At 57.3% G+C, this 14,566-nt stretch overlaps 1 protein-coding gene across 2 annotated transcripts; it reads right to left on the reverse strand.

Moving 5' to 3' along the window:
• Nucleotides 1-535: 535 nt before the first annotated feature.
• RPS6KA4 (ribosomal protein S6 kinase A4) lies at nt 536-12,380 on the reverse strand. Of its 2 annotated transcripts, none has more exons than XM_066359465.1 (17): nt 12,228-12,380; nt 12,053-12,124; nt 11,158-11,376; nt 10,951-11,066; nt 10,311-10,418; nt 9,991-10,071; nt 9,809-9,912; nt 9,565-9,715; nt 6,880-7,044; nt 4,081-4,209; nt 3,775-3,908; nt 3,587-3,680; nt 2,797-2,970; nt 2,509-2,703; nt 2,027-2,186; nt 1,666-1,829; nt 536-1,402 (listed from the first exon to the last, which is right to left on the reverse strand). In XM_066359465.1, exons 1-17 carry the CDS (start codon nt 12,280-12,282, stop codon nt 1,208-1,210), a joined length of 2,316 nt encoding a protein of 771 aa, XP_066215562.1. In that variant the 5' UTR covers nt 12,283-12,380; the 3' UTR covers nt 536-1,207. The 2 variants fall into 2 exon arrangements, with proteins under 2 accessions (XP_066215562.1, XP_066215572.1); XM_066359475.1 differs by having other exon boundaries at nt 12,099-12,124; nt 12,228-12,356.
• Between the last annotated feature and the right edge of the window lie 2,186 nt (nt 12,381-14,566).

Consider the following 14,566-nt stretch of genomic DNA (forward strand, 5'->3'; position numbering starts at 1 on the left):
AGTGGAACAAATCAGTGTTTTTCTCTCTCCCCCGCCCCTTCTTCTCTCTGTAAATCAGTCAGTTAAAAAAAAAAAAAAGCCAAGGACAAAAAGGGTACCCTCTTGGTCCTGGCCAGTTAGCTCAGTCAGTTAAGAGAGTTGTCCAAAATGACAAGGTTGCAGGTTCCATCCGCAGTCAGGGCACATACAAGAAGCAACCATTAAGAATGCACAACTGAGCAGAACAAATGAATGCTTCCCTCCCCTCTCCCCTCTTTCTCCCTTCCTCTTTGTCTCTCTAGAAATCAATAGAAATTAAGCCCTGGCCAGATAGTTCAGTTGGTTGGAGTGTAATGCCAGCACACAAAGATTGCTGGTTCAATTCCTCAGACAGGGCACATACAGGAGCAGCTCAATGTTCCTGTCTCTCTCTCTCAAAAAAAAGAGGGTACCCTCTTACCATGAAGAGTCTGTCCCAAGTCCCACTGGCTGTCAGTTTGCCTGCCCCAAGACCTCTGCCTCCCAGCCCCACATATATACACAGACAGCACTGGCTGGATTTTTATTTTAATGTCAAAGGCACAGCCTGCCAGATGAGCTGAGGCAGTGACTATGAATGCGCAGCCCAGACCCTCAAGGCTCCCACCCCTGCCAAGGCAGCTGTGCCAAAGGGGAGGGGTAGGTAAGAAGGGGGCTTCCCCTTTTAGAGGGTCACCTTCCTCTTTCCTTAGCCCCAATAGGGGAGAAGCAGGTAACATAAAGTGAGATAACAATGCTTCAAGGATCCCCCAGGGCCTCTCTCTGTACCCCCCAACACGGGTCTTTGGTGGACGTAATTGCACAGACAATCCTTAAAGTGACAGCTTGAGGGGTGCCCCCTCCCAAGAGGGAGGACAGGAGGAGAGGTCCAGGTTTCTCTCCGTGGCAACTCAGTGCTTAGAAACAGGGAGGAGCCCTTCCCTGCTGGAGTAGCCACCTGGGGAGAAGCTCCTTCAGCCTGCAGTCTCAGCAAAGGGCCCCCCACACCCACTCCCCAGCAGGCCCCTCCCTCCCTGCATCTCTAACTCTATCTGGTAAGACATAAAAAATTCTCTGCTTATAAAAATACTTCTGCTCTGTCTGGAAGTTGGGGAAGGGGAGGAGAGGGCACTCCCTCGGGATGGGGCAGAGCACACAACGCTGGAGGCCCAGTCAGCCCCTGTGGGGGCAGGGGTCACAGTGGCAGGGGCTAGGAGGAGGGCAGGGGCCCGTTGGCTCTGCGCGGGGCCCCCTTGGTGGCTGGGGCCCGGCCAGGGGCAGCCGGTGCAGGGGACACGCGGCGGGAGGTGGCGGCGCTCCGCAGTTTCTGTTTCCGCCGCTTGGCCAGGGGTGCATTCTCCACGCTCTTCAAGAAGAAGCCCTCGCGCTTGCCCCGGTTGAACGCCTGAGAAGCTAAAGCATGAGTCCTCCACACACACCAGCTGGCCTCCACTCCTAGATCCTGGCTTTGGCTCCCATCCTGGGCCCTCCCTCCCATGCCACTAGGGCCAGGCTAACACAGCCTCCAAAATCCTGCAAGGTCGGTTCCCCAACCGGCCATAGACCAGGACTGATCGCCTCCCCTTCCAGGGCTTTGAGGACTTCGCCCCCAGAGACCCTCTCCAGGCTCTGCTCACACCACACACCCATCCACAGCCCGTCACTCACCATGAAGGTGGCGTTGACCCCAGAGCGCACAGCCGGCCCAGAGGACTCCAGCACATCCGGTGTCCGGAGCGGGGGCGAGGAGCGTGCGCTGCCGTCCTGCAGCCAGGAGCTGTCCCGCAGGCCCTGGAGCTTGAGCCGCTTGGCGGGGTCCACGGTCAGGAGCCCTGGAGGGGGGTGGGGAAGCATCGGGGCAGACCATGTGTGCAGGCTGCCCAAGAGAGACCCTAACAAGCCCTCTCTCCTCCCAGACCGGTCCCCCGGAACCCAGGACACTGGACCCGGACCCAATGAGGATCCAACATGACCTGTGGCCTCCCCGCACCCCCACCCCCAAGCAGGACCTGTGACTCTGGCTCCGCACCTCGGACCAGCTCCTTGGCTTCCTCAGACACGCTCTGCCAGGCTTCCCCGTCAAGGGAGAAACGCCCCTCGCGGATCTTGCGCATGATCTCGGCCGCCTGGCTGTGCCCGCCCTGGCCTGAGGCCCCCTGGAAGGGGACCTGCCCCGACAGCATCATGTACTGGGGGTGGGGGGGAAACGTGAGACTGGCCCAGTCTGGGGTCCCAGGGAGGCCAGGAGACTGACTTCTCAGCCCACTCCCAGGACCTGTCACCCTCTGCGCCACGGTGAGTCCTGAGGCCCACTGGCATGACCCTGACCTCCAACTGGGATACTCCCGGGCCCCAAGCCAGCACCGGGGCGATCCTGCCTCTGTAGTAGGACGACCTCTGACTCCAGCCTCATACCAAACGCTGCCCCCCTCACCGAGATGACCCCTGCTCCTGGCACCCCCGTTGTCCCTCAGGCGACCCTGAAACCTCCTTGGGGACCCCGTCCCATACCAGAATGACTCCGAGGCTCCAGAGGTCGCAGGACTCGTCGTAGCCCTGCTGAGCCAGCAGCTCGGGGGCTGCATACTGCAACGTGAAGCAGGGCGTCTGCATGGGCCCCGCGGGGCTCTGTGGGCGCAGCCGCGCGAACCCGAAGTCGATGATCTTCACCGGGGCTCCGGGAGTGTCGTCGGCATACAGGATGTTCTGTGAGGACGTCAGGCGGCTGTCAGAGACCGGCCCTCCGCGCTGCAGCACGGCCCCGCCGCCACCACCGAGGGCCCGAGGCCCTGCGCCCACCTCGGGCTTGAGGTCCCGGTGCACCACGCCGGCCTCCTCGTGCATGAAGCTCACGGCCGACACAAGGCTCCGCAGGATCTGGCTGGCCTCGGACTCGCTGAAGTGCCGCTTCTTGCGGATGTGCTCCAGCAACTCCCCGCCCCGCAAAAGCTCCAGGACCAGGTAGGTGTGCAGCTGCGGGCAGCAGGCAGCAGGGTCACCCGGGGTGACCCCACCGCAAGCCAGGCCCCGCCTCCACAAGCAACAAGCACCGCCCCAGCCTCAGGTCTCAGACAAGTTGGAGCCCCGCCTTCTAGGCAACCCACAAGAATCACCCCTACAGTACTTACTCCAAAGAAAAGAAGAACCACCCCTACAGTCTTTCAGGCCCAAGCCCCTTTGGGCCCTTAAATCCTACGCCCCTCCCCGCCCTCCTCGGCCATCCTGTTCGCCTTCCAATCCTCCAGCACTCCTCCCTTCAAATCCCGCCCGCGGCCCCTCCCACACTCCCTCCGACCCCGCCTCCTGTCCTCCCCGCCCTCCTCGGCCATCCTGTTCGCCTTCCAATCCTCCAGCACTCCTCCCTTCAAATCCCGCCCGCGGCCCCTCCCACACTCCCTCCGACCCCGCCTCCTGTCCTCCCCGCCCTCCTCGGCCATCCTGTTCGCCTTCCAATCCTCCAGCACTCCTCCCTTCAAATCCCGCCCGCGGCCCCTCCCACAGCTCCCTCAGACCCCGCCTCCTGTCCTCCCCGCCCTCCACCTGCAGTTATCGCAAACCAGTGGTCCACCCCAGCCCAGGAAGGCATCACCTGGTCTTGATGAACCTCATGCAGCTTCACCACGTTGGGGTGCAACTGGCACAGCCGCAGGGCGGCCACTTCGCGCTGAGTGTTCGCCTCCAGCCTGGGGGTGAGGCAGACAAGGTCAGGATGGACGACCTCCCGCCCCACCCTCCCGGATTCCACTCCTCCGGCCCACCCACCCCAGGCCGACCTACCTGCGGCTGAGGATCTTGACCGCGAACTCCTGCCCACCCTGGCGCTGGCGGCAAAGGCGACACACAGAGAAGCTGCCCTGGCCCAGCGCAGGCTCCCGCAAATCCAGCTCGTACTGCTGGAAGAAGGGTGACTCCTGGGGGTAAGGGGGACGTGTCAGAGATCCCACCTGGGAGTCTTAGGGCCACAGCACACCCCATCTCCCAGGGGTTCCGATTTCACCGAAGTCACACGGAGGGCACCTGGTAGAGCCAGGTCTGGAATGCCAGGGCCCAGCACTCCCAAGACACGACCCTGGCACGACCCACCTGCATCATGGCGCTCCTGGCCACCGCTGCCCGGCCTGGCCGGTCTCCAGCACCAGGTGCTTCTAGCACATCAGTCATCACAGCGTTATTGTGGTCAAACAGGATGGACGGCGCCACAAAGGAGTATCCCTGGTTAGGGAGAGAGGTGGGTCAAGGGCCGGTGGGCATCCAGGCTGGAGGTGCAGGCTGAGTCCCTGGAAGGGCCAGACCTGGTGAGGAGGAGGGCAGGCAGAGGAAGACCCCAGACCAGGGGTCCCTGGGAGATGTTGCTTTTGCATCCCGGTACACACAGATGTGGACATTTTATTCCAATTTGTTCTATGATCACTGGGGGTCGTGTCTGTCCACTACCAGTCTATGACTGCACCTTTCTCATCCCAATAACCCCACCCCAGTGCCAAGGGCATTGCCTGGCAAAATATAGTGGCGCAAAAAGTGACAGGCAAATGCTTGAAAGGACTGTGACCTGCACTCACAGCCACTTAGCTTATGAGGATTCAACTGTGACCCCTGAGGACAAAAACATCTTAATTCCTTTCAAATCAAACATTGGCCTCCTCTGCAAGGGGGGCTACTGAGGAAATGTAAAGAAAAAATAAAGTTAACATTCTGTCTTTCCTAAGGATCCATGTCACGGCAATTCAAGGGATTCTCTTTTATTAATTTTTTTTTTTTTTTAGAGAGGAGAGAGAATGAGAGAGAGAGAGAGAGAAGGGGGAGGGAGGAGCAGGAAGCATCAACTCCCATATGTGCCTTGACCAGGCAAGCCCAGGGTTTCGAACCGGCGACCTCAGCATTCCAGGTCGATGCTTTTCCCACTGCGCCACCACAGGTCAGGCTCAAGGGATTCTCAAGGGTAATTTTAACAATGTGTTTTCTCCTAAAAAGGCAACTCCCCCACTCCCGTGCTCTAGCTTGAAAGCTCCACGCAGGCGGGACTTTTGTCTGTTAAGTTCATCAATGCCCCCAGTGCCCAGATCTGTGCCTGGCCCATGGTAGGTACTCAACACATATTTCTGAGTCATGAAACGAATGAAGGAATGACAGTAACCATTCATTCACATGAACCCTCTTAGAAATGTGAGACGACTGATCAAAAGACGTGTTTGAACATTCAGTACAGAGCAGCCACTGGTGAAAGCTTCACAGATGGGACTGATCCATCCAAATTTGATACTGACCTATTTTTTTTTAAGATTTTATTTATTGATTTTAGAGAGAGTGAAAGGCTAGGGGAGGAGCAGGAAGCATCAACTCAGTAGTAGTAGAAGTTGCTTCTCATATGTACCACAGGCAAGCCTGTGGTTTTGAACTGGCGACCTCAGCATTTAAGGTCAACACTTTATCCACTGCGCCACCACAGGTCAGGCTATATTGACCTCTTTTTATAGACCATGTCCTATAAGCCAGGCCACCAGACACCAAAATTAAAACACACATTTCCTGCCCCCTGGGAGCTTCAGATCAGCTTCACTTGGGCTGTCTGGACACCTGACAAACTGCTCAGAAGAAAGTGCTGTCTGCAGAGGGCAGGTGTGCAGGGAAGGGCAGCTCAGGGCACAGGAGTGGAGAAGACTTCAGAGGGGCAGCCCCAGACAACAAGGCTAGAAAGATAAGATCCGTGGGAGGTCGCTAGATGACCAAGAGTGGGGAGGACTTGCCACATAGAGGGAACTGCATGGGCAAAGGTACAGTGGTGTGATGTGGAATCTCTGAGCTAAAGCACCAGTGGGACAATGGGCAGCGCTGAGGTTAGGACTCAGAACAATGACCACACCACGTGGGCCTTATATGCCGACCAAAGGAGGTTAGCCTTGTCTAGCAGGCCGGAGCTCCTCAAAGTGGGTGGATGTGATATGGTGGGCCTATGGGCATGCAAAGCCACAGGATGAACATGGCACCTCTTCCTGGGTGTCTACTTAAGCAAATGAATAATTTAAAACAATATTTTCACATAATAATAATGAGAAGGAAAATTAATGTAAATTTTTTTTTTTTTTTACAGAGACAGAGTCAGAGAGAGGGATAGATAGCGACAGACAGGAACAGAGAGAGATGAGAAGCATCAATCATCAGTTTTTCGTTGTGGCACTTTAGTTGTTCATTGATTGCTTTCTCATATGTGCCTTAACCAGGGGGCTACAGCAAACCGAGTAACCCCTTGCTCAAGCCAGTGACCTTGGGTCCAAGCTGGTGAGCTTTGCTCAAACCAGATGAGCCCGCACTCAAGCTGGTGACCTCGGGGTCTCGAACCTGGGTCCTCTGTATCCCAGTCCGACGCTCTATCCACTGCACCACCGCCTGGTCAGGCAAAATTAATGTGAAATTTGAAGATAAATCATAAAGTTCAAAGATGTGTCCTGCCTGACCAAGGTCGCTGGCTTGAGCAAGGGGTTACTCAGTTTGCTGTAGCTCCCCGGTCAAGGCACATATGAGAAAGCAATCAATGAACAACTAAGGTGTTGCAACACGCAAGGAAAAACTAATGATTGATGCTTCTCATCTCTCCATTCCTGTCTGTCTGTCCCTGTCTATCCCTCTCTGACTCTCTCTCTTGTCTCTGTAAATAAATAAATAAATAAATAAGAAAGAAAGAAAACAATCTTTAAAAAAAAAAAAAAAAGATGTGTCCTGCCATAGTGGTCTCTATGACTGACAACTCTGGTACCCCACAAGTGGAGAGGTCTGGGGGGGAGATACGGAGTCCCGATCAGGACACAGGGCCTACAGAGTCCGCATGAGTCCGCCAGGGCCGAGGCTGGCTCCCCGATAGCTGGGGTTCCCTGAGCTCTCACTCACCTGGAAGATGCGAGAGTCCCCAGATGGGGGGCTGCCTGCGGGTGAGTAGACAGGCTCCAGCCGAGTAAACTCTTCTGCAAAGTTGCTCACGTCCAGCTCTGAGCGGATCTGGGGTCGGAAGGGAGCTGGAATCTTCCTGGCAGCCAAAGCAGCCCAGTCGAGACCCTGGAAAAAAGCAATGAGAGCCTGACCTGTGGTGGCGCAGTGGATAAAGCGTTGACCTGGAAATGCTGAGGTCGCCGGTTCGAAACCCTGGGCTTGCCTGGTCAAGGCACATATGGGAGTTGATGCTTCCAGCTCCTCCCCCCTTCTCTCTCTCCTCTCTTTCCCTTTCTGTCTCTCTCTCTCTCTCTCTCCTCTCTAAAAATGAATAAATAAAATAAAAAATAAAAAAAATAAAAAAATTAAAAAAAAAAAAAAGCAATGAGAGACTCGGGGTCCAAGGGCAGGAAGTAGAAACCCCTCTCCACTGAGGCCACTCTCGCCAGGCAGCTCCTCAGTGAGATAAGGTAATTCACATTTGGGGGGGAAGGTGTTCTTCTTGCCTCCCCAGCTTCTCTTTCCCTCCCTCTGATAACCCAGTCACTATTTCCCTTGGAGAAGCACCCTCCGCCACACTCGGTCAATTCTGGGACTTATAATAGACTTGGCTTGCAAAACAAACAAAATATTTTCCCCCTATGATACGTAAATCTTAAAGGATGTGGGCCTGGAATTGCTGGGCACAACTTCACAGTCTAACGATGAGGTCCCCGGACAGAAAAGCGGAACCGGGATACAGAGAGATTCCTAGTGATGTAGGTTCCGCACGTGGATTCAGCCTCGCCCGAACTCAGCCCGCTTTTCCTTCGACTAAGCTAAAATATGCCTGTTTCTGTTTGAGCTGGTGTGGCAAAGTCTGTTCCTTGCCTGCCCAACATTCATTTTCCCCCTCTTCCTTAGTCCCACAGCCTCCATTTCACTCCAGGAAGCAATGTGCAAACTAAGACAATATTTTATAAACTTCCTCGTAGTTATGGGTGACCAATAACTTTCAAGCAAATATTGTGAGGTGGGAATCAAGAGAAAGATCCTCGGGAGGAAGGTGACAGTTCGCAAGTGCCCTTTTTCCCCTCCTTCTTCCCCCTGCCTCCTGTGGGGACATTGGTCTAGATAGCAGGTGCTCCAGCAGTCATCCTGGACCATGAGGCAACCCTGCAGGTGGAGTCTTCGTGGTAAAAATGGAGGAGCATTTAAAAAAAAAAAAAAAAGAGCTTGGATTCATGAAGACAACACAGCAGCCCTGGCCTGCAAATCTCTAGATTTCTTTTATGTAAGAAAACAAACAAATAAATAAATAATAACCCTCTATCCTGTTTAGACCACTGTTCTGTTAGCAGCCAAATTCTATTCGATGGATATCACTATTTTGAGTTAGACTTTTTGTCACTTGAAGCCAAGAAGCCTGACCTAGACCTGAAGGCCCAGTTCTGCTCTCAGGGACCTCAGCATTGCTATCACCAAAGAGGCTGTCCTGAGAGAAGGGGGAATGAGGGAACATCCCTTCTGAGCATCAAGCCCTGAAGACCCTGGGCCTCTCTGCTGCGACTCCTGGTCAGCCCACTCCCAGAGCCCAGGGCCCTGCATGCGCTCAGGGCAGGCTGAGCAATTCACCTAAGGAAACACACTGCTCACCCACTTCCCCCACAAAGCAACATCGTCACCGGGAGATTTAGATTCCCGTCTGAGAAAGCATCGCCAAAGGCCCTTCTAGGCAGGTACCTGCAGGGAAGACTCAGAGAGATGACACTCGTAACAGGGTAACTGAGTGCCTGGCCCACAGTAAAGGCCCATAAGTGAGTGCTTTTGTTACAATGTCAGATGAGTGGCAAATCTGATGCCCAAGTGTAAACAGAACATAGCAATGAAGTGCATGGGCCTTCATCACCCAGACAGACGTTTGAATCTATGCTGTACTACTTCCAGGCTGAGTGCTCTTGAGCAAATTACTTAACCTCTCTGAACCAGTTTCCTCATCTGTAAAGATGGAGATAAGGAGGATAGTTATGAGAGTTACGTGAAATAATGCAGGCAAAGGGCCAACACATAGTAGGTGTTCAGTTACAGGATCCTGCTAGGTAATGACACTGGCCATGCACAGCAGAGGTTTCACAAGGAAACAGAATTCACTCTGCACTGCATTCTAACCTGTGTACCTTCTTAGCAAGTAAACAAAACCCACGTGGCTAACTGACCATCCACCTGAATTCCAGGCACACAGACTGTACAGGACAAGGAACAAACTGCCTGGGTGGATGCTGAGAACGTAAGTGTGGCTCTTAGTCCTGATTCGGGCTCACAGGAGACCTGGGATCTGTGTCCAGCTCTACACATTTACTGTACGGTCTTGGGCGGGTCACCTCCCTTCTCTAAATCTGTCCAATGAAAGGACTGGTGAATCCCTTCTCAAGCCCCTGGCACTCCTGACAGTCAATGACCCTAGAACTCCTTCCCCCAGGAACACATCTTCCGAGTTTCCCTAGCAATGGATGAGAAAATAAGCCTGCTTTCCTGACCCAGGGATTCTTCTGAATCAAGTGAAGTCGGCCGTCTCAGACCGTCCATCCAGTGACCCCCAGCCCAGAGCAGCAGCCCAGCGCATGGACACATGCGCAAAGAGGAGCGGAGGCGGCTCAGGAGCCTCACCTGGAAGAAGGGGTGGTTCTTCACTTCCTGTGCCCCCTGGGGCCCCGCACCCAGCCGCTTCTTGGGGTCCTTGCAAAGTAGCCGCTGCAGCAGGTCCTGCGCCACAGGCCCAATCCGAGGGGGGAAGGGAGGGGAGCACTTCAGGATCCGTCTGAGAGGATTTGGGGGGCGTCAGGGGTAGCGAGCCCCCTCCCATAGCCCTGACCAGCCACCTCAGCTGCCCTCCACATCCAGCCCTACTCACCGGGACACCTCTGCCTGAGTGTTTCGTGAGCCCTCTAGCGTGAAGGGCGAGGCCCCCGTCAGCAGCTCAAAGATCAGGATGCCCAGGCTCCACCAGTCCACAGCCTGCGGGGGCCGAGCCAAGTGAGGGCCCGCCGCCGGCCAGCCTCACCCCGCCCCCGCCCCCACCCCCTGCCAACCCACCTTGCCATGCCCCGACTTGCTGCGGATGATTTCAGGGGCCATGTACTCAATAGTGCCACAGAAGGAGAAGGTCCGCTCTTTCTAGAAGGACAAGAGGACCCATGTTGGACACCCAGCCGCTGCCAAAGCTCAGAGGAGGATTCCCTGGACTTGTGAGGGTTGGAGCAGTGGGAACTTCCTGAACACAGGGCCTGGGGCTATTTATCTCTGCACACACACACACCCCCCCAAACGAAGGACCAGGCGTGGAGCAGGAGGAGACAGGAAGAAGGTGGCTCGTGGGGGAGGGGGCCCAGTATGTGGAGCTTGCCTCCACTCACCTCCTCTGTCAGGAACTCCTTGCTAAGCCCGAAGTCCGTGAGGACAATGTGGCCCTCGCAGTCGAGCAGCACGTTCTCCAGCTTCAGGTCGCGATAGATGATGCCCAGCTGGCGGGAGCAAGAGGGGCACTGAGGACCCTTCCGCAACCCCCCAGCTCGCCAGGTCGCTGCTCGGGAGAAGGGGGTCTCCAGGGCAGGACTAAGCCGTGGGATAGGAAAGCCCACTTAAGAGGCAAAAGCAAGGAAGCAGGCTTCCTTCCTTCCACTGGGGGCTGTTGGGGGAGCAGACCCCAAGGTCCCAGCGAGAGGAAACCTACAATCAAGAGCACCGTTTCAAAAAGGCCTCGGAAGCCGAGGCGCAAGGTCTCCTTTTGAGGAAGTTCTATGAACATGCCCCAGGAGGCAGCCCCAAGGACCCCAAGAGGAAAGCCCCTTGGAGGAGGCACCCGGGGAGGGCCCTCCGCCAGGCCCTGCTGAGGCTCTCCTTCCTAGAGGCTTGGGGAAGCAGCCACCATCTCCACTACCTCCCAGGAAGCCCAGGGAGCGAGAGCCCCAAGGCCGTCGCATTTGGAGGCCCTTTAGAAGGCCCGGACCCAGTGCCCATGGCAACAGGCACATGGCCAGGTAGGTCCTCACCCACCTTGTGCAGGTGTTCCAGAGCCAGCACGATCTCGCCTCCATATACGCGCACCTCCACCTCCTTGAAATGCTGGCGCTGGTAGAGGTGGGTGAACATCTCGCCGCCATTCACGTAATCTGGGGGGTAGAGTGGAGGTTGGGAAGCAGCCTCCATGGATGCGCCCAACTGCCCCCATGACTCCCGAGTCTGGCAGGAGCCCGCCCTTACCCAGGATGAGGTGCAGCTTGGCATCCGTCTGGAAGGCATAGTGCAGCGTGACCAGGAAGGGCGCCTGGCGCACCAGCTCCAGCACCGAGCGCTCCGTGCGCGTGTGCTCCCGCGTCTTGGCGCGCTGCACCAGGGCTGCCTTGCGCAGCACCTTCATGGCATACAGCTTCCCCGAGTCATGCCCGCCCACCTTCCGCACCAGGAACACCTTCCCGTAGGCTGTGGGAGCAGGGAGTGGGCAGAGGGTGGACCATGAGCGGGAGGGTGGTGCTGGCTGGTGGGTGTGGGAGTGACGCCAACCCAGGGGAGTGTGCAAATCGGAGGAAGGAGCTGAGGTGAGAAGAGGGTGTGCAAAAAGCTGGCGGAGCCTTCTAAGGGAAAGGTGTGCACAGCACCTGGAGAGGGCTCAGAAAAACCGGGGAGGGAATATGCAGAGCAGGCTGAGGGGCGTGCAACTCCCGGAGGCCTGCTGTGCCGGGTGGGGGCAGGGCACGTGCAAACCTGCGGATGATCAGACCGACCTGAAGGGATGCAAACCGAGGAAGGGAGGCAGCGGTGCACGGGGACAGAGGAGGATGTGCAAACTTGAGCTGGGCGTTTGCAAAGCGAGGGAGAGGGCTCTCACACCAGAGCAAGGCGAGGAGCTGTGCAAATCACTCAGGAGGGTTGCAAGCTCCCGATGGTGCTGACAAACCCAGGAGGCCCTTGCCGGAGGAGCAGCGCTGCGAGCGGCCATGCAAACCCTGGCAGGGCAGGGCAGGGCAGGCAAGGCGGGCTTTGCCAGGAAAGGGTGGGGGGCATTGCGGGTTGCCTGGCCCAGGCCCAGGCAGGTATGCTGGAGGGAGGCCCAGGGCACCCTGCCTGGTACATGTGCCCGGTGGGTGGGGGTCCTCACCTCCCGTGCCCAGCACCTTGAGCAGTTCGAAGTTCTCCACGCTCACCTTCTCTTCATGCCCGGTCAAGTTGGCTGTCGGCACAGGGGACGAATGAGCCCAGCCAGCGCATGACCCCTCCCTGTGGCCCAAGCAGCCATCACCCTTCCCTGCTGTCCCTGGACGCCCCTGCCCCACCTTCTGTGATCCGCAGCTCCACTGCGCAGCCTTCCTCCTCGTCCTCGTCCCCCATGGTTGGCGGGTCGCTGGGGGCCCGCGCTGCTGGGCTCCGGGCGGCGCCGGTTACATGGCGGCTCCGGCCGGGGCGGGCGCTTCCTGGTGCCGCCTCCCGGCCAAGTCGGGCGCCGGCGCCGCCTCTCGGCTCCCCGCCCCACACGGCCTGAGTCAGGCGCCGGAACGTGACAGCGCCCGGCTGCGGGTGGGTGGGCAGGCAGGGCGGCCTGTCTCGGCAGCGCAAGCGGCGGGGATCAGGGCTATGCAGGCCCTGACTGCACACGATTCTTCCTAGGACCTTGGAATACCCCTTGGGAGCCACGCCTGGGGTCCCTGAATGACCTGGAGCCCCAGTTGGGCAGATACTCCCAAGCCAAGTGTCTGCCCAGAGGATGCCTGTTGACAGCAGCGGTACCCAGACACCAGAGGCTGGCACCGAGGGGCCCACACAGGTGCTTCAGAGCATTCTCCTCCAGGATGCCATCCCAAGGGCAGCCCAACACTCTAAATCTTAGCCACCAGAAAGTAGTGAGGACTTCATAAAATTCACAACTCACCACCTTGTTTGTTTTGTTGTTTTTCTACCACCTCGCAATTTTTTTTTAATTTTTTTAATTTAATTATTATTACTTTTTTACAGAGACAGAGAGTCAGAATGAGGGATAGACAGGGACAGACAGACAGGAATGGAGAGATGAGAAGCATCAATCATTAGTTTTTCGTTTCGCGCTGCGACACCTTAGTTGTTCATTGATTGCTTTCTCATATGTGCCTTGACCGTGGGCCTTCAGCAGACCAAGTAACCCCTTGCTTGAGCCAGCGACTTTGGGTCCAAGCTGGTGAGCTTTTTGCTCAAACCAGATGAGCCCGCGCTCAAGCTGGCGACCTCGGGGTCTCGAACCTGGGTTCTCAGCATCCCAGTCTGACGCTCTATCCACTGCACCACCATCTGGTCAGGCTCTACCACCTCGCTTTTGGTCACTCTTTGAAGCTGGCAAATAGGGAAGGGGTCAGGGGTCTGTTGGTTCCCTGGACAGGTGAGTAGTCTGAGGCCACGCGGCTGCCCTATCTGGCTACTGCCAGCATAGTGCCAGCCCAGCACCCCTCAGTGTGACCCACAGGTCTTGGTGCTGGGCAGCCCAGCTGGGACCCTATCCCCTGGGGACTTGCCATTGCTGCAGGGAGGGTAGGAGGAGGGGGCATAGGACCAGACCTGATCTCTGGGCTCCCCCTACCCAGGGAGCACCCAACGGGGGCGCTGAGCGGGTGTGGGAGCCAAGCCCTACTCCGTGGTAGGACACGGTGACTGACGAATCTCTTTAAAGCTGAACTGTGAAAGCACCTCAGGCCCCAGTCACCCCTCACAGTCCACCCAGTGCCACGCGTCCCTCATGGGGTTCTGCCCCATCGTCTGCAAGCACAGTGCCCATACAGAGCCCAGAGTAGGCCTCAGAAAGGGGTGCCAGAGCCACACAGGGTGGCCTCCTATGAGCCCTGGTTGGCCAGTCCTCCAGAGTGTCATCGCTGACAACTGACAGGGGGCCACCCACAAACCATCAAATCCCCACCTGGGAGGCCTATGGGAGGGGGGGAGGGGGCTTCCAGCTGGAAGCCAGGAGGTCCACTCCCAGCCTGGCAGCCTCTGAAACTGGAGCTAAGAGGAGACAGGCGGAGTGGCAGGCTATGCCCAAGGGGGCTGTGGGAGCCCATGAGTCAGGCTGCTGCAGGTCACCCCGAGGGGCTGGTCTGGCTGCCCCTCCCAGCTCTGCCTGCCCCCAGATGCAGGCTGCCTCACCTCAGTCTGGGCAGCCCCACCCTGCCCTGGGCAGCCCCAGGTGCCTTGACTCATGTCCTGCCACCCAGTCTAATTGCCCCCTTCCTGTCATTCTAGAGGCCCAGTGTCCCTACCACCTCCTGTATCCCTCTGTGACAGCTCTCAGCGGAAGGTAACGCTCACCAGGCTGTGAGCTCCCTGGGGAGAGGCTCAACCCCAGACGGATGGGGAAGAAATGATGAGGAGACAAAAAAGTGAAAGAAGAGGTGCAGGGAGGGGCGGACAGGGCCTCGGGTCCACTGCCCCCACCGGAGCCCAGACACCATCTTAAAGGCTGAGCCCAGACCCAAGCCCCACCCACTGCTGCCCCCCCCCCCCGCCCCCTGGACATCCGGGTAAGCCCAACTGCCCACCCCTGAAGAAGGCCCTTCGACACCCCGTGCCAAGAGAGAAGCCAGTGGCCACAAACCCCTCCAGCAGAGGGCCCCAGGCGCCTGGAGGCTCTGGACACAGCCAGCAAACAAGCACA

The sequence above is a fragment of the Saccopteryx leptura genome, chromosome 1 (genome assembly GCF_036850995.1).
Source record: "Saccopteryx leptura isolate mSacLep1 chromosome 1, mSacLep1_pri_phased_curated, whole genome shotgun sequence".
In the NCBI taxonomy this organism is placed as follows: domain Eukaryota; kingdom Metazoa; phylum Chordata; class Mammalia; order Chiroptera; family Emballonuridae; genus Saccopteryx; species Saccopteryx leptura.

Coding starts and splice junctions, on each gene's coding strand:
- RPS6KA4 (XM_066359465.1), bottom strand. CDS start 12,282: ATGGGGGACGAGGACGAGGAGGAAGGCTGCGCAGTGGAGCTGCGGATC. Junction 11,377..12,052: donor CAAGGTGCTGGGCACGGGAG/GTGAGGACCCCC, acceptor CTGCTCCCACAG/CCTACGGGAAGGTGTTCCTG. Junction 2,971..3,586: donor ATGAGGTTCATCAAGACCAG/GTGATGCCTTCC, acceptor TGCTGCCCGCAG/CTGCACACCTACCTGGTCCT.